Here is a 25989-nt window from a genome sequence, read left to right on the forward strand (position 1 = left end):
CCGGCCCCGGGTCACTGTCCGTGTGGAATGTGTGGAATTTGCACATTCGCCCCGTGTTTGCGTGGGTCTCACCCCCACAACCCAAAGATGTGCAGGATAGGTGGATTGGCCACACTAAATTGCCCCTTAATTGAAAAAAAAAGAATTGCGTACTCCACATTTATTTTTTAAAATCACCCCAGAACTTGAATATAGACACAGAGACCTGTCATTACGTCTGATCATTCCTGAATATGGGATTATCCCACAATGAATTAGATGTCTGCTTAGTTGGAGGATAAGCAGCTGGGTATTCCCCTCTCTGCTCTTAATTAGTTCAACTAAATGAACCATTTCTCTTTATCAGGGACACCCGACACCTATTGATTTCATACATCTCAATTGTGCGTGTGCACAAAATGAAACAAATAAATCCAAATCAAGGAATCCAACTGTCCAGAAACAGACATTAATGCACAGTAACAGTCTGCTGAGCAGATCACAAACAGTGCTTCAAATTGGCCTGTTCAGTCCAAAAATTAATTTGAAAGCTATGCCATTTCCTAATGACTACAAAGAATCTCGTAGAGTGGAGCCATAACCATTCTTTATATATCCCTGTGTTCTGTCTTACTGTTGCCCGCGATTCCCAAGCCTAGCCTCGAGCACTCAGCCCCGGGGCACTGCTGCAGAAGTGTCCTCAGGGTCGTATCCTAGGCCCAACCATTTTCAGCTGCTCCATCAACACTCTTCCCTCCAACATAAGGTGAGACGTGATTATGTTTGCTGATGACAGGGCAGCACAGTGGCGCAGTGGGTTAGCCCTGCAGCCTCACGGTGCCGAGGTCCCAGGTTCGATCCCGGCTCTGGGTCACTGTCCGTCTGGAGTTTGCACATTCTCCCCCGTGTTTGCGTGGGTTTCGCCCCCACAACCCAAAAGATGTGCATGGTAGGTGGATTGGCCATGCTAAATTGCCGCTTAATTGGAACAAATGAATTGGGTAGTCTAAATTTTAAGAAAAATATTTGCTGATGATTGCACAATGTTCAATATCTTTCACACTTTTCAGATACAGAAGTGATCCATGCCCATATGCAGCAATGCCTGGACAACATTCAGCATGGGCCGATAAGTGGCAAGTAACATTTATAGAACATAGAATGTACAGTGCAGAAGGAAGCCATTTGGCGCATCGAGTCTTGGAAAGAGCGCCCCACACCGCCACCCTATCCCCGTAACCCTAGTAACCCCACTTAACATTATTGGACACTAAGAGCAATTTAGCATGGCCAATCCACCTAACCTGCACATCTTTGGACTGTGGGAGGAAACCGGAGCACCCGGAGGAAACCCACGCAGACACGGGGAGAACGTGCAGACTCCGCACAGACAGTGACCCAAGCCAGGAATCGAACCTGGGACTCTGGTGCTGTGAAGCAACCGGGCTAACCACTGTGCTACCGTGCTGCCCACGGTAGTAATTTGTGCCACATAAGTGCCAGGCAATGACTATCGCCAGCAAAAGAGAATCTTTTCTTGACATTCAATTCCATTACCATCACTGAATCCACCCCATCAACATCCTGGGGCCACCATTGACCAGAAATATATGTGGACCAGCCGTATAAATATTGTGGCTACAAAATCAGGCCGAAGGTCGGGAATCCTAAAATGCGTATCTCATCTCATGACTCTTCTAGAAGGCACAGGTCAGGACTGTGATGAAATGAGTGCAGCTACAACAACACTCAAGATGCTCAACAACATCCAAGAAAAAAGCAGCCCACTTAATCAACACTCAATCCACCATCTTAAGCATGAATTCCCTCCACCACCAGTGCACAGTGGCAGCAGTGTGCACTTGATACAAGATGCATTGCAGCAACCTGTCAAGATTCTGTCGGAAGCACCTTCCAAACACAAGACCCCTATAACCTCGAAGGACCAGCGCAGCAGATACATGGGAACACCTCCACTTGCAAGTTCCCCTCCAAGGCACAACACCATCCTGACTTGGAACTATATTGTCATTCCTTCATTGTCACTGGATCAGAATCCTGGAACTCCCTTCCTAACACCTACAACACGTACACCACATGGACTGCAGCAGTTCAATAAGGCAACTCACCAACACATTCTTAAGAGCAATTAGGGATGGGCAATAAATGTTGGCCATGGAATGCTCACATCCCATGAATGACTAAAAAGAAGGCATCTGTCTGAAAATTCCAGGATGCCTGTGAGTATGTAATGTATAGTGAGGGGCAGTTCCCCTTGTCAGGGGTAATCAATTAATAACTAACATATGACAAAACTGAGTCAACAAAGGAGCTTTTAGAGACTGGAAACACAACAGTCTGTTCAAATATATCACTAACCATACTAACCGGGAGAGCGTGCGGAGTCTTGGTTAACCTTGTGGACCATTTACGTGCAATGAGAATTTGGAATAGTTTGTTTCTTCCGGGATCTTAGAGGTTCTGAAATGAATCGGCAATTTCAGCCCCTCTCTTTCTCAATTCTCTAACCATCACCTCTCTCTCTCTCTCTCTCTATATATATATATATATTAATATGTTCTCCTCTATTTCACTGCTCCTTTTCTAAACAGAAACCTCAGTCCAGTTTTTTGAGTCATCACAAACAACTCTATGCCCCGCTCAAGCAAATTGCAATTCCCCTTTGAGTAATGACCGATGTGAGAAGCAGGTAAAGAATGACAGTGGGGTTTTAGAATACAGACAATAAAGGGGAACAGTCGTCGCTGTGCACTAGCCCCAGGCCCCCGAGCTGGGAAACGCTGCCATAAGCTGACTTAACAATTCCACTCACTGCATTGCACCACATCTGTTCTAAAACATGATGAGCAAGCTCAAGAAATGTTGCTTCAAAAGATTACTGAGAAAATGATTTGCAAAAGTAAACCGGAAAAGAGAATTAGCAGTTGCGCAGAGGCAAAGTTTTCAGAATCTCACTCCTGACTTCACACCAAGGCATAGTCGAACTGTCCCCTCTCCAGTCCGTCCTTGCCGTCAGACCATGATGAAGCAGGCATCCTGCTGTAGGGGTCCAGCAATATCCGAAAACACCGGACCACCAGAATAATCAGGAAAACCAATAAGAAAATCACAAAAGCGAATACGGTTTTTTGTTCAACTCCCATGGGCACCGAATAGATGTGGTCCCCATGGAGGTCCATAGTCGTTGAAGCCAGCAGTTCATCATCTACTGTAGACACGTCATTCATTGTGGCAGTATCATTCATCGACAGGCCAACTCGTGCTGGGCTGCTAATTAGCTCTTCAAAACGTGAAGAGTAGATCTTTTATTCGTCATCAGTTTGCCACGGTCGCACTGGCAGATCGAGCTATTTACTCCCTCTGCAAAACAACAAACAAACAGTTAACCCTGTGATGATCCCTACAGGCCCAAGCTCGCCAAAATTGCCTTACAGCAATCCAGAGCCTTACAGCAAGGCTCCAAACCAATTTGCAGCATCCAGTCCGATACTGAACATGCAGCATTTTTATTTTGAAACACGTTTGTTTGACTGCAGAACTTTTACTGGAGGGAGCATCATCTGTAGCCTCATGTGCTCGCTGGTTTGAAACTGAATGAAAGAATTGTCTGGAATCAGGGGTATATGAGTGGATAGTGAGACAATCAGTACAAAGAAAATTCTGAATCCAAACATCATGGGCGGAATTCTCCGCTTGCTGACGCCGATTTCATAATGTTCAAAGGGCCGAATGGCCTACTCCTGGTCCTATTTCTTATGACCTTAAAACAGTATTACCCAGGCTTTGACTGTAGGGGCCATCACAGCCAAACCTGACCTTTAAAAGTAACCCTGAAGTTACTTTTTCCAGGTGTTACTAACAGTGATCAAGCTTTGAGATTCAGATCAACCCTGATCTAACTGAATGGCGGAGCAAGCTCAAACAAATCATCTACTCCTGTTCCTAAGGTTATTCTTTTAGTTTTATGGCATTATGAGATTGATACACCAGGTAAAGCTGACCTTGTTGAATAGTGAAGTCTCTAATTCTGAGGCGATGAGTAAAAAGCTGCCTTGCAACATACAGTACAAGGAATGACCACATGTGTGATAGTTTTTAATGAATATCATTGGCAAGGCCACCATTTGTTGCCCATTCCGAAGTATCCTTGAATTGGGTGGCAAGATAGGCCACTTCAGAAGACAGTTTAGAGTCTTTGCTGTGGGTCTGGAATCTCATCTGGCCAGACAGACCAGGTATGGATGGCCAATTTACTAAGTGAGCAAGATTTTCAACTATTGATGATATTTTCATTAGATGTAATCCAATTGCCACTCTGCGCCTGAAATACAGCTCGCCGCGGTTCAGAGTAGACAATAAAAGCTGGGAGACCCACTTCCGGGATCTATCTGACTCGCAATGCCTCGCAAGAGCCAACACAAATCTGCATATTAGTGCGAGACAGCTAGTCTCACTTTAATGTGCAGATTCCGGTGGTACCTGAGGCTTTGGGATCTTTCACCTTCACCTTGGAAACCTCGGACGAGTGTTGTTTGGTGCTGGTCTCCACAAATGGGTACCAGACAGAATGGCACTCATGGGGGTCTCCTAGGGATTTGAGGCCCCCAGCTGTGTGCCCTTTGGGAAGCATGGTGCCCTGGCACTGCTGGTGCCACCTGAGCACCCTGGAAGTACCAGCCTGGCACCTTGGCAGTGTCACCTTGGCATGTTCAGTGTCAGGTTGGCACTGTCAGTGTGCCAGGCTGGCATTTTTTGCACGTGTGTGATTGGGTCAGAGGTGCCCTGCGTGGGTGTTAGAAGGGGGCTGGGGATTTTCCTATAGTGTGTTCAGGCTGGGGGGGGGGGGCATCTTGAACTCTCGCTGCAAAGTGTACAAAACAAAGCTATGTGGGGCTGCGAGCACTGGGAAACACACAACTAAACACGCTCACTCTGGGGCTTTGTTCCCAATTAGTTGAATTGTGCCCATTGTCCCTAATACTGAGGCCAGCTTAATAATTCCAGATTTATTAATTGATGCTAAATTCCATGGTGGGATTTGAACCCGTGCCCTCAGAGTCATAGTCTGGGCCTCTGGAGTACTAGTCTAGTGACATTATCACTGTGCCGCCACCACCTTCAATATAGACAGCTGGCCAATAACAACAGCGCATGTTAATCTTTAAATGGTCTTGCCAATGAGAGATTCTGATAAAGGCGCAGGTCAGACAGTTAATAAAAGTTAGTACTTAAATTTCAAGAGTATTGGGGTGAATTCTCTGCCGGCGGGATTCTCTTTTTTTTAAATAAATTTAGAGTACCCAATTCATTTTTTCCAATTAAGGGGCAATTTAGCGTGTTCAATCCACCTACCCTGCACATCTTTGGGTTGTGGGTGCAAATTCCACACGGACAGTGACCCAGAGCCGGGATCGAACCTGGGACCTCGGTGCCGTGAGGCAGCAATGCTAACCACTGCGCCACCGTGCTGCCCCTCCAGCGGGATTCTCTGATCCCGCCAGCAGTGCACTCCCGCCCACGGGTTTCCCGGAAGCATGGGATGGCTACAATGGGAAATCCCATTGGACAGCAGCGGGAATAGAGAATGCCGCTGCCAGCGATGGGGCGCTGCCAAGAAACACACGGCTGGAGAGGCAGAGAATTCATCCCACCGAGTCATGTTGGTAAAACAAAACTTTCTCAGGACATCGTTAAGTGTGTTAAAATCTTGGAGATTTTCCCAAATCGTGGATCATGGCTGGAGTGTGGGCTTAATTTTCCTGTTTGGGGCTGGACTATTCAGAAATTCCTGAAATCACGCAGTGAGCCAGTTTTCAAAATGACTGGGTTTTTTCTGGCTGCTTGGGTGTAATTAGTGTTAAACGTTCTGATGAACTTTCATCAACAAATCATTGTGGGTTAGAAACGGTCTTTGCCAGTCATGTGAAACAGGCTGTATCATAACATCCCCATGTTTACCATCACCCCGATATTTAGTTCCATTGCTGTCAAGGGAATCAGATGTTTGTGTAACAAGTGAATGATCTGATACCAGCCATTTCACGCTACTGTTCAAGGTGAACTTCCCAGACCGTAAAACTCAATGCCTATCCGAGTTCAACCCACAGCTACAGTTGGAGATGTTTCCAATATTAATCGTTCATGTTTTGGTTCTCCAAAGCCATATTCAAATATTTTAGTTGTTCCAATCAAAACCCAGTTGGGACGGTAGGCAGGGGTGCTGCATATAGTTGGATGGTTGCAGCTCCTCCCTGTGGGGAGTAAGAGTTCTGTTTTACTACACATCTCAGGGGGCAACGCCATCCAACATTACTGCCTGATTTCTTTCCCTCTTCCTTTTCCTTACAACCAGCTCTCAGAACACCATCAGCAGTGTCAAGTACCCTCACCCCACCCAGAATACTGAGCATTCCCAAATGCCAAATTCCCCATTCCCAAGCATTGGCATTGACTTTTCTATCCTAAGCTCCTTTCTCCAAGCTCCGTTTGCTGAGTTCCCATGATGTGATTAACATTAACGTCACTGTTCCTTAAAGTTACTGAGCCAAATGTGTTAAAAGGCAGGCTGTTCAGGAGGGAAGCAATTTATGCATCACATTTATATCAACTATGAGGTGACAATGTTCCAGAGTACATCATGTCTCTCTTACAATGACATTTGCTTCTCATTACAATATGATGCTAATGCCCTGGTAAAAGTATTAACAGGCTAAAATTCTAAATTTGTTTCCTTACAGTCCTCTTAGCTGTCATTCCACCAATGTCCCACCTACAATCAACCAATTCACCCCCACATATCCCATCCACCCCAACTGATTCTCCATCCCTCCCTTCCACACCTCATTCACCCCACTAAGACTCCATAAAGCCCCTCAAAAATATATATATCACATGAACAATATGCATACCACATCAACATCCCTTTCCCCAAACTATACCTCATCCACCCCATTCACTCCCTCAGATTATTCCATTTAGCTTCTCAACACTGTGTCCACATCAACACCACATCAGAATCTTATCCAATAATATCCCATCCAACCACTTTTCTCCAATTCTGGTACAGATTGGGTCGGTAAACACACATTCCACTGGCATGTCATTGGAACCTTATCAATTCCTCAATCACCAGTTATCTTCCAGCATTTCTAAGGCAGCAGAAAAAGAGATTAAACTTTGAAAGAATGTCCTGCTCAGTCTAATTGGGCATTGCAATGCAGCAAAGTTCCGCAGTTGTTTCCTGTTTCCCACGCGAGATGGGAACTGGCAGTGATTCAAATACAACGGAGAGACCAACAACATGAAAATAAACCTGACTCCGAAAGATCCAATATTCTCCAGCCTTCCAAAATCTACACGAAGCAAACTCCAGCTTGGCTAAAACTCTGCTGTTTTCATCCTCACCCACACAAAGCTCCACTCATCCATCACCCTGCTCTCAGTGAACAGTCACAGAACCAAGTGAGCATCACAGGCCATTCCATAGCTCCAACCGAGTGTTGTACATGAGGTAAGAACTTAAGAATTAGTAGCACAACGGGCAGCATGGTGGTGCAGTGGTTAGCACTGCGGCCTCACGGCACCGAGGTCGCAGGTTCAATCCCGGCTCTGGGTTACTGTTTGCACATTTTCCCTGTGTTTGCGTGGGTTTTGCCCCCACAACCCAAAAGACGTGCAGGGTAGGTGGATTGGCCATGCTAAATTGCCCCTTAATTGGAAAAAATGAATTGGGTACTCTAAATTTAAAAAAAGAATTAGTAGCACAAGTCAGCCAACTGGCCCTTCAAGGCTCCTCCCCCATTCAGTACAATTACGGCTGAACTTCATCCTCAACTCCACTTTCTCACAATTATATCCATGTCCCTTAATTCTCTTAGCACCAAAGTTCTGTCAATCTCTAACCAGGATTTTCCGGTCCTGCCGTTCTGGAACCCCCTGCAAGGGATTCGGGGCCCAAACAAAGTCCACCAACTTCCGGCGGGACAGGACAATCCTGATGTGGGGGCGGGGCCAACAAATCCACCCTTTGTCTTGAATATACACAATAGTTGAGCACCCGCCATCCACTGGGGGAGAGAGTTCCAAAGATTGTGGAGAAATTTCACCTTGGGCGCAATCTAACAGTCGCGTCGTGCCCGACTTGGGGTGCAATGCGGCCAGTAAATCTCACAAGAGGCCTCTCTCGAGACTTAGCAGTCTTGATACGCCTCGGGAGATGTTTTTTTTCTTTTCTTTTTTTAAATAAATTTAGAGTATCCAATTATTTTGTTTCCAATTAAGGGGCAATTTAGCGTGGCCAATCCACCTAACCAGCACACAACCTCTCAAGGCAAACTTGATTTTTTCCAACTTAAGGAATTCCGTGAGGTTGCTCACGCTCACCCACACTCCCCGGTTTCAGTGGCTCCGAGTCCCTGCATCCCAACAAGATCCGTCTCCGGACTTTCAAAGAGGCAAAGGCCAAAACGTCAGCCTCTCATCCCCTGGACTCCCGGGTCTTCCGACACTTCAAAAATTGCCACTTCTAGACTCGGGGCGACCTTCATACAGTGGTTGTGATTGTAAGACCCCTGCACTGACCATTACAGTAGCCCACTTGTTACAGTGTGCCAAATTTAAAAAGACCCCTTTATTCTTACTTTTTGCTTTCTGTCGTTTATCCAATTCTCAATCCATGCTAATGTATGACCCCCAACTACCATGAATGCTCATTTTTTTTAATAACCATGTGTGGCACTTTAGACTATTCTAGTCAAACCCCCTGTAGTGCAGAGTGAATATAGAGAGAGACCCACAAAGTTCTAAGTGCATGATACAAAGCGGACCCTACAGAACAGAGCACTGATATACATCCTCCTACAGAACCTTTAGGCAAAGCAATTAACTGAACATTGATTGATGCACCAAACTGCACTTTAGCTGAAAGACAGCCAGGGCAACCTGACTTTCATCAAAAGTAAAACACTTGCATCATCGGAGAAATGGAAAGTGCACTGGGTGGATTACCCAACACAAGGAGGAAGATGGTGCAACTGTGATAATGTCACTGGGTGAGTAATCCAGAGGCCCAGTCTAATGCTCTGGGGACAGAAATCCACCAGCTACCATGGTGGGGTTTGAATTCAATTATTAAATCTACTGCAGGATTCTCCGTCGACGGGATCCTCCGCTTCGCTGGCAGCGCACCAATGTGCATGGGTTTTCTGACAACGTGGGGTGTCCACAATGGGAAACTCTATAGGCCGGCTGCGAAAAAGGTGAATGCCGCTGCTGGCGGAAGCATTTTGCACCGTAAACAAGGCTGGCGGGACAGAGAATCCCGCCCCAGGAATTATAAAACTGTGAACAATGAAACTACCATCAATTGCTGTAAAAGCCCAACTGGTTCACTGATGTCCCTTCGAATCTTACCTTTCCCGGTCATGTCTACAACTGACTCCAGACCTGCACAATGCGGTTGATTCTTAACGGCCCTCTGAAATGGCCTAGCAAGTCAATAAATTCCATGGCAATCAGGGATGGGCAACAAAGGCTGACTTCGCCAGTGACGCCCACATCCTGTGAACGAATAAAGAAGCAAAACGAGGTTGACCTTGTCGTGTGGGGATTTCAGGGTAAAGGTTTGGATGGATAGAATATTGGCTATTGGGCAGAAAGTAGCTCTTATTTGTAAGAGAAGCTGGGACTGAAAATCTGCAGCTGGGAGAATAAGCTATTATCATTGTTATAAGAACATGGTCAATTAAGTAGGTTTCAAGGAACATCTGGGAGGAGAGAGATTTAGAAATGTGGAGAGCTTTTTTTCATTCATTCATGGGATGTGGGCTTCGTTGACTGGGTCAGTATTTATTGTCCATCCCGTATCGCCCTTCATTTCAGAGGGCACTTAGGAGTCAGCCACATTGCTGTAAGTCTGGAGTCACATGTAGAATCATAGAATCATAGAATTTACAGTGCAGAAGAAGGCCATTCGGCCCATTGAGTCTGCACCGGCCCTTGGGAAGAGCACCCTATTTAAGCCCACGCCTCCACCCTATCCCCGTAACCCAGTAACCCCATCTAACCTTTTTGGACTCTAAGGGGCAATTTAACAAGGCCAATCCACCTAACTTGCATATTTCTTTTGGACTGTGGGAGGACACCAGAGCACCCCCAGGAAACCCATACAGACACAGGAAAAACGTGCAAACTTCACAAAGACAGTCACCCGAGGACAGAATTGAACCGGGACCCTGGAGCTGTGACGTAACAGTGCTAACTATGTGCCACCATGCCGTCCCCATGTAGGCCAGACTGGGCAAGGATGACAGATTTCCTTCCCCAACCCCTTCCCAGCCCCAACGATCAACATTGGTTCCCTAGTCATCATTGACCTGTTAATTCCAGATTTCTATTGAATTCAAATTTCACCATCTAGATTCGAATCCAGGTCCCCTGGGTCACTGAAATACACTTTGTTCTGCTTTGATATCACTGTAGTCCAGTGACAATACACTACACCACCACTGAGCACAGAGGCAGCTGGAGACACGGTCAATGCTGGAATAATTTGATTCAGGGATGCATAAGAGTTAGGACTGGGGGAGCGCAGAGATCTTGGTTTGTCCTGGGGTTGGAGAAAGTTACAGAGATGGGGATGGGTGACAACATAGAGGTGAGCTGAGAAAGAGATGAGAGTTTTAAAATCAAGGCATCGCTGGACCGGGAGACAATCAGGTGTAACAAAATGAAACAACTGTTGGTTTACAAAACTAAAGATGGGATTCTGATTCATAGGCAGTTAAATATCAGAGTTAACTTGTGTGTGAAGTGCTAAAATATTGCACACACAGATTTAATGTGCTGAAATAAAGTAAGGTCACTGCAATTGAACATACAGGGAGCTGTCACAGGAAAACCAAGCTCATAGCATAACACAGCAATTTAGATAGACATTCACAAATAACAATTGGAACAACTGAATACTGGGTGAAGAAAGGTAGGAAATCCAATGGTGCCAGATGAGCGGAATCTGCAAGAGACGGGATTTAATTTTATGCATTTCTGTCCTGTAAATTGAATGATGAATCAGTTTAAGATGGCGGGGGAGGAAAGCACTGATTACAGGTCCAATGTACCAAGTACATTCAGTCAGAAACTGAACTGAAACAGCCATATAAATGCTGCAGCTCCAAGGGCAGGTCAGAGACTGGGAATTCACCTACACCATATGGACTGCAGCGGTTCAAGAAGGCAGCTCGCCTTCTCAAGGGCAATTAGGGATGGGATAAATGCTGGCCTAGCCAATGATGCCCAGAGCCTGTGAAAGAATAAAAAAAGCCACTCAAATTCAGACATTAAAACTAAATACGAGGGATGCGATTTAACAGCCGCATCACGCTTGAGCAAACTGCAACGTGGCCGTTAGATTACGGGACGGTAGGAGATAGAACAGGCTTGGGCAGCACTGCTGAACATGGATGGGCAGGGCATGGTATAGTGCTGGGCGGGGGCGGTGCCAGTTGCATGGTCGTCGGGAGGGGGGGGGGTGCTGCAGGCAGGGCCGATGCGAGGGGGCTGGTCCCAACTCACCAGTGCAGCCCGGTGGAGGTCGTTGATCTTCTTACGGCACTGGTGACACTCCCCAAGCTGACGGCTGTTCCCACTTCCTCCCAGGCGACACTGGCTGCCCTGTGGCTGACCCTCCGAGCCTATTGAGGGAACAGAGCATCCTGTCTGGCTTGACTGCGTCTAACATTCTGGTCAGGTCGGCATCCCCGAATCGTGGGAATGATCTCCTCGGTGGCACGGCTGCCAGCTGTCTGGGTTTTTCTCTGCGGGATCGGTTTAAGTGCTGCTCCCCCTTGTTATGGGGGAGCCTATGGACCTCTCGACCTCCAGGATGCTTACGGCAGTTCCCGCTCACTACCATAGAATTAACGTGCAGAAGGAGGCCATTCATCCCATCGAGTCTGCACCGGCCTTTGGAAAGAGCACCCTACTTAAGCCCAACGCCTCCACCCTATCCCCCTTTATCCCCATAACCCCCACCTAACCTTTTTGCCTAAGGGCAATTTATCATGGCCAATCCACCTAACCTGCACATCTTTGGACTGTGGGAGGAAACCGGAGCACCCGGAGGAAACCCACGCACACACGGGGAGAACGTGCAGACTCCACACAGACAATGACCCAAGCCGGGAATCAAACCTGGGACCCTGGAGCCGTGAAGCAACTGTGCTAACCACTATGCTACCATGCTGCCCCTCTACCACACTTAGAAACTTTTCCAATAACTGGTGCACGAAATGATTTGACGGAATGTGATGTCTCGATGTCCTGAACCTGCCCTCCTAAAACCAGTCTCTTTGCCACCATTGTCCTTCAGTGCTGACCTCAGGCTATGCTGAAATACTGTTTAATTGTTCTGCTTTGGTATCTCTGTAGTTACCCAATGCCACAAAATAGAGATATAAGGCAGGATGTATCGGCTGTTCACGCCTGTGGGAAATTCCGGTCCCAAGCCGGCGCATGGATTTCCCGGCGGCGAGTGATGCGTCACCAGGAAATCCCAGTAACAACAATGGGGCCGGAAGATCCAGCGGGTGGGCCGCCTCCACCACTGAAAAACATGCAGCGGGATGGTCGGTAAATCCCGTCCACTGGCCTGGATTCTCCGTCGCAAGTCCGCCCCGCTACGGCTGCTAGCGAGGACGGAGAATTCGGTCTTTAGCCAAATCTCCCATTCACTGCAGCAGGACGGGAGAATCCCGTTGCCGTGAGTGGTATATGATCCCAATATGCCAATACCTGCCCAACCCTCGTCATTCCCAACTGCACCATCTGAGGGATCATGAATACTTCCTCCCGACTAGTTCAATTCCCTTGGGTATCGCCCGATTCAAAATCATAGGAACTGGACACAGTGTATTTGCTAAAAGGCAACAATAACCCTGCACCAACAATCATAGAACATTCCAGTGGCTTATGTAACTGGTGGGTCGGACTGACTGAACTGAATAGTCCATTTTAATTCCATTTCGGATGTGGGAAGTAATTGAAATTACCCAAAACAAAATAGAGGTTGGGATAAGGTTATTTAAATCCAGTCAGAACCCAGCAAGGGGTTGACATTGTTTGAAAGAAGTCAGGAGATGCTTGTCTGTCCTTCAATTATTTGCCAAGTTCTGCATTGAGCTGTCAAGTACATTATAATGGTGCCGTGATACTATACAAGTGAGGCACTGATGTGTGAAAGAAAATTATTTGCCTGTGGTGAGCTTACACTCATTAGGCTCCGAACCAACACTACACAGACCTTATATCTGTGTCACACAGAGAAAGGGCTATAGGATGGAAGCGAAGACCCACAAGGTGACTGGAATAGGAACACATAACACAAGATGACTGAAACTAGGGTACACAGTACATGGTGGCTGGAATTAAGATATATATTTTCATAGAATTTACAGTGCAGAAGGAGGCCATTCAGCCCAACGAGTCTACACTGGCTCTTGGAAAGAGCACCCTACCAAGCCCACACCTCCACCCTATCCCCATAACCCAGTAACCCCACCCAACACTAAGGGCAATTTTTGGACACTAAGGGCAATTTAGCATAGCCAATCCACCTAACCTGCACATCTTTGGACTGTGGGAGGAAACCGGTGCACCCGGAGGAAACCCAAGTGCACACGGGGAGAACGTGCTGACTTCACACAGACAGTGACACAAGCCAGGAATCGAACCTGGGACCCTGGAGCTGTGCAGCAATTGTGCTAACCACCATGCTACCGTGCTGCTATATTACTCCTGGAGATATATTGGTCGGAACTCTCCAGCCCTTGGAATTCCCTCTTCCCGCTGCCAGCGCACCCCCACCCACGGGTTTCCCAGCAGCGTGGGATGGCTTCAATAGGAAATCCCATTGACCAGCGGCGAGAAGATAGAATCCCACCACCAGCAAATGGCGCGTCACCGAGAAACTCGTGGGCTGGGGGACTGGAGAATCACACCCAGTATAGATTGAGATACTTAGTACTCCTGATCAAGAGGTAAGGTACCAGGTCAATGTTAGCGCAAAGTGACAAAATAATTTTAAAATAAATTTTAAAGATCTAAATGCTGGCATTGCACAGCAGGTATATCAGTAACGAGAAAAACAAAAGGTGGATTTGAAATTCAGACAGCAAATTGTCATCAATACATCTTTTCTCAGCACACACACTGGACCCAAGATTGATTCAGAGCAATTTCAACTTCTACTCTCAGTTTGTAGAGGTTTTCTGAATGGAATGTTGCACACTTGTTCTATTTTTATTATTGGAACTGTTAATTTTTCTTTTAACAATATTCTGATTGTGTATGCATTCTCTCTGCCAGTGCTAATCACACTCACTACCCCATAGAACCAAAGAATCCTTACAGTGCAGAAGGAGGCCATTCGGCCCGTCGCGTCTGCACCGACTCTCCAAATTAGCACCCTACCTAAGGCCCACACCCCCACCCTATGCCCGTAAACCCCATAACCCCACAAAACCTGCACATCTTTGGACTGTGAAGGACACCGGAGCACCCAGAGGAAACCCACGAAGACACGGCGGAAAGTGCAAAGACCACAGAGACAGTCACCCAAGGCCAGACTTGAACCAAGGTCCATGGCACTTTTTGCAGTGCTAACCACTGTGCCAATCTCCTGATACTTGCTGCCAGTGCCACTCCATGCCAGTGCCATGCCCTGCTAGTCACTCTCACTACCCCCTGATACTTGCTGCCAGTGACATTCCTCGACAGTGACAACCCCACCAATGACACTTCGGTCAGTGACACTTTCTCCTCACCGGTAGCACTCTGCACCAATAACAATGCTCCCTATTAGTGACACTCCCCACCAGTGCAACATACTGCCAGTGATACATCCTGTCAGTTACACTCCTTGAAACTGGCACTCCCCTCCAATGAAATTTCCTGCCAGCCATGCTCCAATTACACTGCACTAATTGATGGTGATACTCCTGGTAAGAGACACTTCACATCAATGACACTCATCGTCAATGACACTCATCATCAATGACACTACCTACAAGGGATACTTGTCACCAGTGACACTGCCTGCCACTGACACACCCATCAATGACATGCCCAGCCTGTGATAATCTCCACCTGTTACTGCACTGTCAGTGATACTAGCCATCAGTGACACCTCACCCTGCCAGAGTAAGTCCCCACCAGTGACAATCCGACAATCCTCACCAATGTCACTCTCACTAGAGCCAATCCCTGCCAGTGACACTCCCACCTGCGACACTCTTCAGCAGTGACACTCGTCGAATGATAGAATCCCTACATCCCAGCTGTAGGCCATTCGGCCCATCGGGTCAGCACCAACCCGACCCAGGAAACCACTCAGGCTCACGGTCTCTCCCTACTCCTGTATCCCACCTAACCTTTTAGACACGAAGGGGCAATTTAGTTTGGCCAATCCAGCTAACCTGCACATCTTTGGACTGTGGGAGGAAACCGGAGCACCCGGAGGAAACCCACACAGACACTGGGAGAAGGTGCAGACTCCGCACAGTCACCTAAAGTTGGGTCCCTGGTGCGGTGAGGCAGCAGTGCTAACCACTGTTCTACCATGCGGCCAAAATATGACACCAATAATACTCCATGTCTGTGACACTCCCACCTGTAACATGCATAGCTCATAATACTTGTTGACCATGACATTCCCCATCAGTGACAAGCCACACAAGTGACAATCCCTGCCAGTGTGACTAACCCCCAATTGCTACTGGGCAACTGACCATCACAGCCTCTGCTTGGCTATAATGCAAAAAAGAGAGGCCACCATAAAACACTGGGATCCACAGCTATGATGGCCACTGTATGGACTTGGCCATCAAACACTGCATCATGGTTGGGTCTACAAGAGTGTGCTAGTGAAGTTGGGCGCCACTTCTACAATAGAAAGAGTGCACTCCAAGCTCTGTGCAAAGTTGGTGTTGGACTCCGCTATGCTCCTTGATAGTGCTTATAGGTTTCCAGCATGCATCCAAATGCACTAAGCATTGTGCAAACCTATCAGCCCTCTTCTATACGCTGCCCATTGAAGTTGTCATTGAATCCTTTGTATGAGAATTTTTGTGCAACCTTGTCTTCCTGTGCTGCCATTGTGCCCTGCCAAGGATGCAGGCTGCTCATGCCAGATTCTCTAAAGTAGGCACAGTGACATATTTAAATTGGTGGCTTCGAGTGTGAGAGTGAGTGTGTCTTCGTCTTCACCGTCTTCTTACTCTTCCACCATTGTCCATACAGGTTGCAGTTCCTGGTTATCTAAAAGTTAAAATGATTAGGTTGCAGTGAGGGAAGGGGTAGTGAATGTTTAGACCATCTGCAGTTTGTAAATCAAAAGGGATGTGAAGTGAATTGGGTATGAGCGTCCTACCACTGGTCACGGTCCCACATGATGGTACTCCAATGATGATGACAACTGTCTCATCTATCAGGGTGAGGACATGTCTGTCCCCCACCAGTTAGGTCCTGCTGCCTCTGGGTGTGTGTCGTCTTGTCCAGCAAGAGGGTATGAAACATGTCAGTAAGTGTGAGATATGGGCGCAAAGCTTGCTGTAGTAATGAGTGCATGAGGAAGAGGTGAAGCTCCGAATGTCCACTTTGAATCAGGACAGATGGGGATTGTTGAAGGGTGAGTGATGGGGGTGTGGTGCATTGAGAATTGTGCAGTGCCATTGGTAGGATATGGCATTTGAAGGTATGTTCACTGATCTTGACCACTTGTGTGAGGTCATTAAACTTCCTGATGGCGGCACGGCGGCGCCGTGGTTAGCACTGCTGCCTCACGGCGCTGAGGAACCGGGTTCAATCCCAGCCCCAGGTCATTGTCCGTGTGGAGTTTGTACATTGTCCCCGTATCTGCGTGGGTCTCACCCCCACAACCCAAAGATGTGCAGGGTAGGTGGATTGGCCACGCTAAATTGCCCTTAACGGGGAAAAAAAATGAATTGGGTACTTACAAAGAGCACCCTACTGAAGCCCACGTATCTACCCTACCCCCGGAACCCAGTAACCCCCACTTAATATTTTTTGGACACGAAGGGCAATTTATCATGTCCAATCCACCTCACCTGCACATCGTTGGAATGTGGCAAGGAAACCGGAGCACCCGGAGGAAAGCCACGCACACACGGGGAGAACGTGCAGACTCCGCACAGACAGTGACCCAGCCGGTCATCGAACCTGGGACCCTGGAGCTGTGAAGCAACTGTGCTAACCACTATGCTACCGTGCTGCCCATTTCAATATTGTTACCTCGATTCCTAAGTCTGGATCATGTAGGGTTTCCAGTAAATGAGATTAGTGACAATAAAGTTCCTGTGGAACATCACTCAACACATCATGCAGCCTGAGCAACTATCCTCACTGTTTGCTCCCATGATTCCACATCTCTTTATCCTGGTGGCCACATTCCCCCAGATTCCGAAGGACTTCTGTCAGCTCACGGCCACTCTGGAATGGCAGCTGCCTTCAATGTGTGGCCTGGACTATGAAGCCGTGCTGTGCTTTTGTCAGGCTGGTCTTTTGGGTTGTCTAATGCCCCTCCTTTTGACTACAGTAAGAAATCTTACAACACCAGGTTAAGGTCCAACAGATTTGTTTGGAATCACTAGCTTTCGGAGCTCACCTGATGAAGGAGCTGCGCTCCAAAAGCTAGTGATTCCAACCAAACCTGTTGGACTTTATCCTGGTGTTGTAAGATTTCTTACTGTGCCCACCCCAGCCCAACGCCAGCATCTCCACATCATGGCTACTATCCTTTTGACTAGCTAGAGGGCAGCATTGGCAGGGTGCCACCCCTCTCACCAACTTGACCGAAGCCCAAGCAGAAACTGACGAAAAATAGAAACGTTGCACAACCTCCAAAATGAGAGGGAAAAAAAATCTTTGGATTTTATTTCAAGCAGCAGCCCACACACCTAACTTACAGCTCCCCAACTGACTGCAAATCTGCATGTCAACTCACCCTCTGCGCGCGAGTGTCACAATCTGATCTGCCCAGCTGGACAAGGTGTTAAATGCTACTTGCCTGTGAACTGGAAGTAACATCACAGGCTGCTCAAATAGACGACTCAATCCCAGACACAACACGGCCGGTGTTTTATCACAGGTGCGAAGAATATTAACCCAACTGCTCTTAAAATGAATAAGCGAGAGAGGGGAATGATGTCAAACCTGAAGCCTAATCTCAGGATTCAGAAAGCACACAGTCAGATCCAGTGCACTTTAAGAATCTGAATTCCCATTTTGTTCATATGGCCAAGCTGCCCAATTAATCCACATTTTCACATTACACAGTTTACATTCTCAAGAACTACACTTTTAAATAGAGCTTCTGTCAATGATTTTGCTGGACCAAACTTTTCATTTACGCCTCACTATCCACTGGCAGTGGAACAAGAGGAAAAGCTTGTCTGTCCCTCCGAGATGTTTAAATCACACAGACTAACGAGTGGCAGGGTAGCCCGGCTCAGCAGTCTTGGCAGCACTTTGTGCAGCGCTGATCTTCAGCAGGACTACCAGCTTCAAAATCATCTTAAAATATTTCCTACGAGCTGAACAAATTCTGCAGCCACTGACTGAGCATCCGAAGGATGGATCACCCACCCAATAAACAATCAATTTATCCAGGTGGGAGGGCCTATGGGTCGTAACCTGAGCATTATTTGAGATTCAGAGCCTCAGCGTCACATTTTATGAACCCTAGCACAGTGTTATCGAATCATAGAATAACAGAATCCCTGCAGTGCAAAAAAGGGGCCATTCGGCCCATCAGGTCTACACCGACCCTCCGAAAGAGCATCCTACCCAGGCCCAATCCCGCACCTTATCCCTGTAACCCCATAACCGGACAGCATAGTGGCACAGTTCTTAGTACTGTTGCCTCACTGTGCCAGGGACCCGGGTTCAATTTCAGCCTCGGGTGACTTTCCCCCCGTGTCTCCATGGGTTTCCTCCGGGTGCTCCGGTTTCCTCCCACAGTCCAAAGATGTGCAGGTTATGTGGCTTGGCCACGCTAAATTAACCCTTTGTGTCCAAAAACGCTAGGTGGGGTTATGGGGATAGGGTGGGGGAGTGGGCCTGTGTTGTGGTGCTTTTTAAGAGGGTTGATGCAGCCTCAATAGTCTGAATGGCCTCCTTCTGCACTGTGGGGATTGTATGAAAACACCACCCTACCCATTGGACACTAAGGGGCAATTTAGCTTGGACAATCCATCTAACCTTCACATCTTTGGACTGCGGGAGGAAACCCGAGCACCCAGAGGAAACCCACGCAGGCACAGGGAGAATGTGCAAACTCCACACAGTTACCCAAGTTTGGAATTGAACCTGGATACCTGGAGCTGTGAGGCAGCAATGCTCACCATGGTGCCACCCAGTGCTTCTACTTTTTTAGTTAATTATTAGAACTTTTTCTTTTAAATTTCCCCTGACAATATTCTGTCTACACTTCTCTTAGACCAAACATTTCATGGGCTTCTGTTAACTGTGAGCCCTATGCCTCCAATGCAGCTTTCTGTGGTATGCAGTACAACTAAAAAACAGAAAGACAGGCTAACTTTAAGCAATGCATTTTACTTCTAATCTTAGCCCCATGGTTTGTGTTTCTCCTCCCCACTCTCCGTCGAGCCTCAAAGATGTTGACTCTCCAGGTTCTACAAGATTATGAGTGGCATGGAAAGAGTGGCTAGTCAGATGCTCTTTCCTAGGGTAGGAGAGTCAAGTACTAGGGGGCATAAGTTTAAAGTGCATGGGGAAAAGTTGTGAACAGATGTGCGAGGCAGGGTTTTTTACACAGAGGGTGGTAAATATATGGAACACGCTGCCTGGGGAGGTGGTGGGAGCTGGTACGATAGCCGCATTTAAGGGGCATCTAGACAAATATATAAATATGGTGAGAATGGAAGGATACGGACTCTGTAAGTGCATAATTTAGGCAGGTACCATGGTCAGCGCAGGCTTGGAGGGCCGAAGGGCCTGTTCCTGTGCTGTTTTGTTCTTTGGTGTGAGTGTGGGTCATTGCAGCACAGGAGGAGGTTATTTGGGCCGTCAGGCCCATACCAGCATCCTGCCGTCTTGCCCCCAAGTCACCATCAACCACACAGGAAATGTCAACAAGATATTCAGCCAGTCCTCACTCAACCTCTGCATAAATACACTTTCCAGTATTGGGGGGGGGGGGGGGGGGGGGGGGGGGGTGCTCACTGGATAACTTTCAGGAGCAGGAACCTGCTTAATTTTCTCCCCCCTCTTAACTCAAGGGAACAAAGGCTGAGTGTGGAGCTCCCACCACTGCCGTGACTGAGATCGTGGAGCCCAGCACAGACTGGAGGTGCCACCCCTTCCATCCATGTGGCTGTGGCCTCACAAATATGGCACCCAGCAGGCTGGTATTTAGAAGGACCAAAATCCAGACTGACCCAATCTTTCCTCTACACATTCAGCACCCTTCACATCAACCTAAAGGTGTCTTTACAAATGGAAAGGACCACAATGGTTCCTGAAAATTCAACGGCAACAATCAATCCGTGTTCCAAAAGACCACTGAGTTGGTTAAGAGTTGCACAACAGGGCCCCGACAACCTAAAAGCACCTGTCCACCTATCCAAAACATAACACATATCTGACCATGCAGAAGTGTGCGATGTAACAAAATCAAGCATCAACGCACCCAAGCGACTTTGAATTGCAGGGAGCAAAGGTGAAAGAGAATCAGCAATATTCAAACTGGACAACTATCTGCTCTGGACTTCAAGTGATTTACTTTCAACCGTGTGACAACCAATCTGCTGGTTTTAGGTGATCTCCATGTTTATTAGACTCTCATTCATAAAGAGCGTCATTCGCTTCAATGACAAAAAGCATTGGAGCAACAATAAGAACGGGTTACAGCTAACAGTGAGTAATTCTGTCACCCCCCCCCCCCCAACAGCTAACAGTGAGTAATTCTGTCACCGCCCCCCCCCCCAACAGCTAACAGTGAGTAATTCTGTCACCCCCCCAACAGCTAACAGTGAGTAATTCTGTCACCCCCCCAACAGCTAACAGTGAGTAATTCTGTCACCCCCCCCAACAGCTAACAGTGAGTAATTCTGTCACCCCCCATCCCCCAACAACTAACAGTGAGTAATTCTGTCACCCCCCATCCCCCAACAACTAACAGTGAGTAATTCTGTCACCCCCCATCCCCCAACAGCTAACAGTGAGTAATTCTGTCCCCCCACCCCCCCCAACAGCTAACAGTGAGTAATTCTGTCACCCCCATCCCCCAACAGCTAACAGTGAGTAATTATGTCACCCCCCATCCCCCAACAGCTAACAGTGAGTAATTCTGTCACCCCCATCCCCCAACAGCTAACAGTGAGTAATTCTGTCACCCCCCCCATCCCCCAACAGCTAACAGTGAGTAATTCTGTCACCCCCCCCAACAGCTAACAGTGAGTAATTCTGTCACGCACCCCCCCAACAGCTAACAGTGAGTAATTCTGTCATCCCCATCCCCCAACAGCGAACAGTGAGTAATTCTGTCCCCCCCATCCCCCAACAGCGAACAGTGAGTAATTCTGTCCCCCCATCCCCCAACAGCTAACAGTGAGTAATTCTGTCCCCCCACCCCCCCAACAGCTAACAGTGAGTAATTCTGTCACCCCCATCCCCCAACAGCTAACAGTGAGTAATTCTGTCACCCCCCCAACAGCTAACAGTGAGTAATTCTGTCACCCCCCATCCCCCAACAGCTAACAGTGAGTAATTATGTCACCCCCCATCCCCCAACAGCGAACAGTGAGTAATTCTGTCCCCCCACCCCCCCCAACAGCTAACAGTGAGTAATTCTGTCACCCCATCCCCCAATAGCTAACAGTGAGTAATTCTGTCCCCCCACCCCCCCAACAGCTAACAGTGAGTAATTCTGTCACCCCCAACCCCCAACAGCTAACAGTGAGTAATTCTGTCACCCCCCATCCCCCAACAACTAACAGTGAGTAATTCTGCCACCCCCACCCCCCCAACAGCTAACAGTGAGTAATTCTGTCACCCCCATCCCCCAACAGCTAACAGTGAGTAATTCTGTCACCCCCCCCAACAGCTAACAGTGAGTAATTCTGTCACCCCCCATCCCCCAACAGCTAACAGTGAGTAATTATGTCACCCCCCATCCCCCAACAGCGAACAGTGAGTAATTCTGTCCCCCCACCCCCCCCAACAGCTAACAGTGAGTAATTCTGTCACCCCATCCCCCAATAGCTAACAGTGAGTAATTCTGTCCCCCCACCCCCCCAACAGCTAACAGTGAGTAATTCTGTCACCCCCAACCCCCAACAGCTAACAGTGAGTAATTCTGTCACCCCCCATCCCCCAACAACTAACAGTGAGTAATTCTGCCACCCCCATCCCCCAACAGCTAACAGTGAGTAATTCTGTCCCCCCATCCCCCCAACAGCTAACAGTGAGTAATTCTGTCACCCCCCATCCCCCAACAGCTAACAGTGAATAATTCTGTCCCCCCACCCCCCAACAGCGAACAGTGAGTAATTCTGTCCCCCCACCCCCAACAGCTAACAGTGAGTAATTCTGTCACCCCCATCCCCCAACAGCTAACAGTGAGTAATTCTGTCACCCCCCCATCCCCCAACAGCTAACAGTGAGTAATTCTGTCACCCCCCCCCCCAACAGCTAACAGTGAGTAATTCTGTCACGCCCCCCCCAACAGCTAACAGTGAGTAATTCTGTCACCCCCATCCCCCAACAGCGAACAGTGAGTAATTCTGTCCCCCCATCCCCCAACAGCTAACAGTGAGTAATTCTGTCACCCCCAACCCCCAACAGCGAACAGTGAGTAATTCTGTCCCCCCCATCCCCCAACAGCTAACAGTGGGTAATTCTGTCCCCCCATCCCCCCAACAGCTAACAGTGAGTAATTCTGTCACCCCCATCCCCCAACAGCTAACAGTGAGTAATTCTGTGCCCCCATCCCCCAACAGCTAACAGTGAGTAATTCTGTCACCCCCATCCCCCTACAGCGAACAGTGAGTAATTCTGTCCCCCCCATCCCCCAACAGCTAACAGTGAGTAATTCTGTCCCCCCACCCCCCAACAGCTAACAGTGAGTAATTCTGTCACCCCCCATCCCCCAACAGCTAACAGTGAGTAATTCTGTCCCCCCACCCCCCCAACAGCTAACAGTGAGTAATTCTGTCACCCCCAACCCCCAACAGCTAACAGTGAGTAATTCTGTCACCCCCCATCCCCCAACAACTAACAGTGAGTAATTCTGCCACCCCCATCCCCCAACAGCTAACAGTGAGTAATTCTGTCCCCCCATCCCCCAACAGCTAACAGTGAGTAATTCTGTCACCCCCCATCCCCCAACAGCTAACAGTGAGTAATTCTGTCCCCCCACCCCCCAACAGCGAACAGTGAGTAATTCTGTCCCCCCACCCCCAACAGCTAACAGTGAGTAATTCTGTCACCCCCATCCCCCAACAGCTAACAGTGAGTAATTCTGTCACCCCCCCATCCCCCAACAGCTAACAGTGAGTAATTCTGTCACCCCCCCCCCAACAGCTAACAGTGAGTAATTCTGTCACGCCCCCCCCAACAGCTAACAGTGAGTAATTCTGTCACCCCCATCCCCCAACAGCGAACAGTGAGTAATTCTGTCCCCCCATCCCCCAACAGCTAACAGTGAGTAATTCTGTCACCCCCAACCCCCAACAGCGAACAGTGAGTAATTCTGTCCCCCCCATCCCCCAACAGCTAACAGTGGGTAATTCTGTCCCCCCATCCCCCCAACAGCTAACAGTGAGTAATTCTGTCACCCCCATCCCCCAACAGCTAACAGTGAGTAATTCTGTGCCCCCATCCCCCAACAGCTAACAGTGAGTAATTCTGTCACCCCCATCCCCCTACAGCGAACAGTGAGTAATTCTGTCCCCCCCATCCCCCAACAGCTAACAGTGAGTAATTCTGTCCCCCCACCCCCCAACAGCTAACAGTGAGTAATTCTGTCACCCCCCATCCCCCAACAGCTAACAGTGAGTAATTCTGTCACCCCCCCCCCAACAGCTAACAGTGAGTAATTCTGTCCCCCCACCCCCCCCAACAGCTAACAGTGAGTAATTCTGTCACCCCCCATCCCCCAACAGCTAACAGTGAGTAATTCTGTCACCCCCCCCCCCCCAACAGCTAACAGTGAGTAATTCTGTCCCCCCACCCCTCCAACAGCTAACAGTGAGTAATTCTGTCACCCCCCATCCTCCAACAGCTAACAGTGAGTAATTCTGTCCCGTCCCCCCATCCCCCATTTAGAATGAGCTTCATACCAGTCATAGAATCATAGGATTTACAGTGCAAAAGGAGGCCATTCAGCCCATCGAGTCTGCTCCGGCCTTTGCAAAGAACACTCTATTTAACCCCACACTCCAACCTATCCCCGCAACCCAGTAGCCCCACCGAACCTGCACATCTTTGGACACTAAGGGCAATTTAGCATGGCCAATCCACCTAACCCATGCCGACACGGGGAGAACGTGCAGACTCCGCACAGGCAGTGACCCAAGCCGGGAATCGAACCTGGGACCCTGGAGCTGTGAAGCAACAGTGTCACTGTGCTACCCACTAACAGTCAAGCGTTAACAGCCAGTAGCTGCAGATCAACTTGCCTGAGACTTTGAATTGTGCTGAGTTTTAATGAGTGCCACAGTTATGATGCACCTTCTGCAGGCATCACTGTGGAGGCTCTTCCTGCTGGAACCTTCCCTCTTTTAGTATAAGAACAGTTTGCAGCAAATAAAAAGGTTCCGAATTAAAAAGACGAGGTTATTCAAAACAGAGCATGCCTGGGTTAACAACCTCCTACACTTTAAATACAGATGGGAAGACACAAAGCACTGCTAACAGAGAGCAGACCATTGCTCCACAAACTCACCTGCGGTTACATGGCAGTTGTTCAATGTTGAGCCAGGGGGCTTTGCAGGTAGAGTGAGTCTTGACCAGTGCACAAGATACAGCCGAGGTGATCTAATCAGACCAGAGGCAGTTGTTAGAAGGAAGGACTGCGACGAGGAGGCAGCAAGCTGGAGGATCTAGCCATGATTGTAACCCACCCGGGTTCCAATGGTCGCTCCCAGTTCCCACTGAGATCATCACTGCCCAGCATCCGTCACTCTGTTAACTCACACCCTGTGCTGCCATTCTCACTCGTCACTCTGAAAGTCTCAGTTCCCCCCATTCCAACTGGAACCCAGCCCACAGGGCGAAGGACCCAAAAGAGAAAGTCCAAAACAAAAGCAACATGGACACATTATTTATCATTGATATCGAAAACCCGCACAAAAGGGAGTTAGACATGAAAATCTCACCTGAATCATCTTTGCACTTCACCAACAAGTTTGATGACAAACTAATTCAGGAATCGCCAGATGGCAACACTGTGGGGCGGGGACTCCGCCTCGCTCAGAATGAGCAGCCAATGCTTCAGCAGCCCCAAGTTCACTGTCATCTCCAAACAACCGGGCAGCTTCCAGACTCCAGCCCCGATTGAGAGCAGCCTCCGGGTCAATGACAGCACACAGCAGAACAATACCCCACTCCGGGAGTGCCCGCCCCAGGCGCTTTGCAGGCAGCTTGAATCCCAGTAGCCTGAAGCTATTCCACCAGTCTGTCCCCGTCCGGCTTGTCTGGTACCAGGAACTGTTGATTTCGAGTCTTCCTGGTCTGTGATTTCCAGCCAGTTGTCTGCGAAGGCAGCAGCGACAACACCCACCCACAAACACACTCCACAGGTTCTCACCCAGTCTCAGGCTCCGGTTTCTGCGCAAAATATCTGTGTATCCGTCTGTGTGTGCGCACCAGTCTCCCTATCTCAGTCTGTATCTATGTGTTCCAGTCTCTATCTCAGTCTGTGTGTCTGTTCCAGTCTCTGTATCTCAGTCTGTG

General features: G+C 48.4%; 1 protein-coding gene across 3 annotated transcripts; it reads right to left on the minus strand.

Annotated features, from left to right (window-relative positions):
* On the minus strand, nt 1-25989 carry LOC140395154 (cortexin-1-like). 3 transcript variants are annotated; one of them, XM_072482641.1, is made up of 3 exons: nt 25413-25989; nt 24980-25071; nt 1-3360 (listed from the first exon to the last, which is right to left on the minus strand). In XM_072482641.1, the coding sequence occupies exon 3, from the start codon at nt 3243-3245 to the stop codon at nt 2964-2966; it is 282 nt and encodes a 93-aa protein (XP_072338742.1). In that variant the 5' UTR covers nt 3246-3360; nt 24980-25071; nt 25413-25989; the 3' UTR covers nt 1-2963. The 3 variants fall into 3 exon arrangements, with proteins under 3 accessions (XP_072338742.1, XP_072338743.1, XP_072338741.1); XM_072482642.1 differs by lacking the exon at nt 24980-25071; XM_072482640.1 differs by lacking the exon at nt 25413-25989 and having other exon boundaries at nt 24980-25343.

The sequence above is a fragment of the Scyliorhinus torazame genome, chromosome 18 (genome assembly GCF_047496885.1).
Source record: "Scyliorhinus torazame isolate Kashiwa2021f chromosome 18, sScyTor2.1, whole genome shotgun sequence".
NCBI lineage: Eukaryota > Metazoa > Chordata > Chondrichthyes > Carcharhiniformes > Scyliorhinidae > Scyliorhinus > Scyliorhinus torazame.

Bases quoted from the DNA above. Each gene is read 5' to 3' on its own strand.
- LOC140395154 (XM_072482642.1), bottom strand. From the start codon at position 3,245: ATGAATGATACTGCCACAATGAATGACGTGTCTACAGTAGATGATGAA.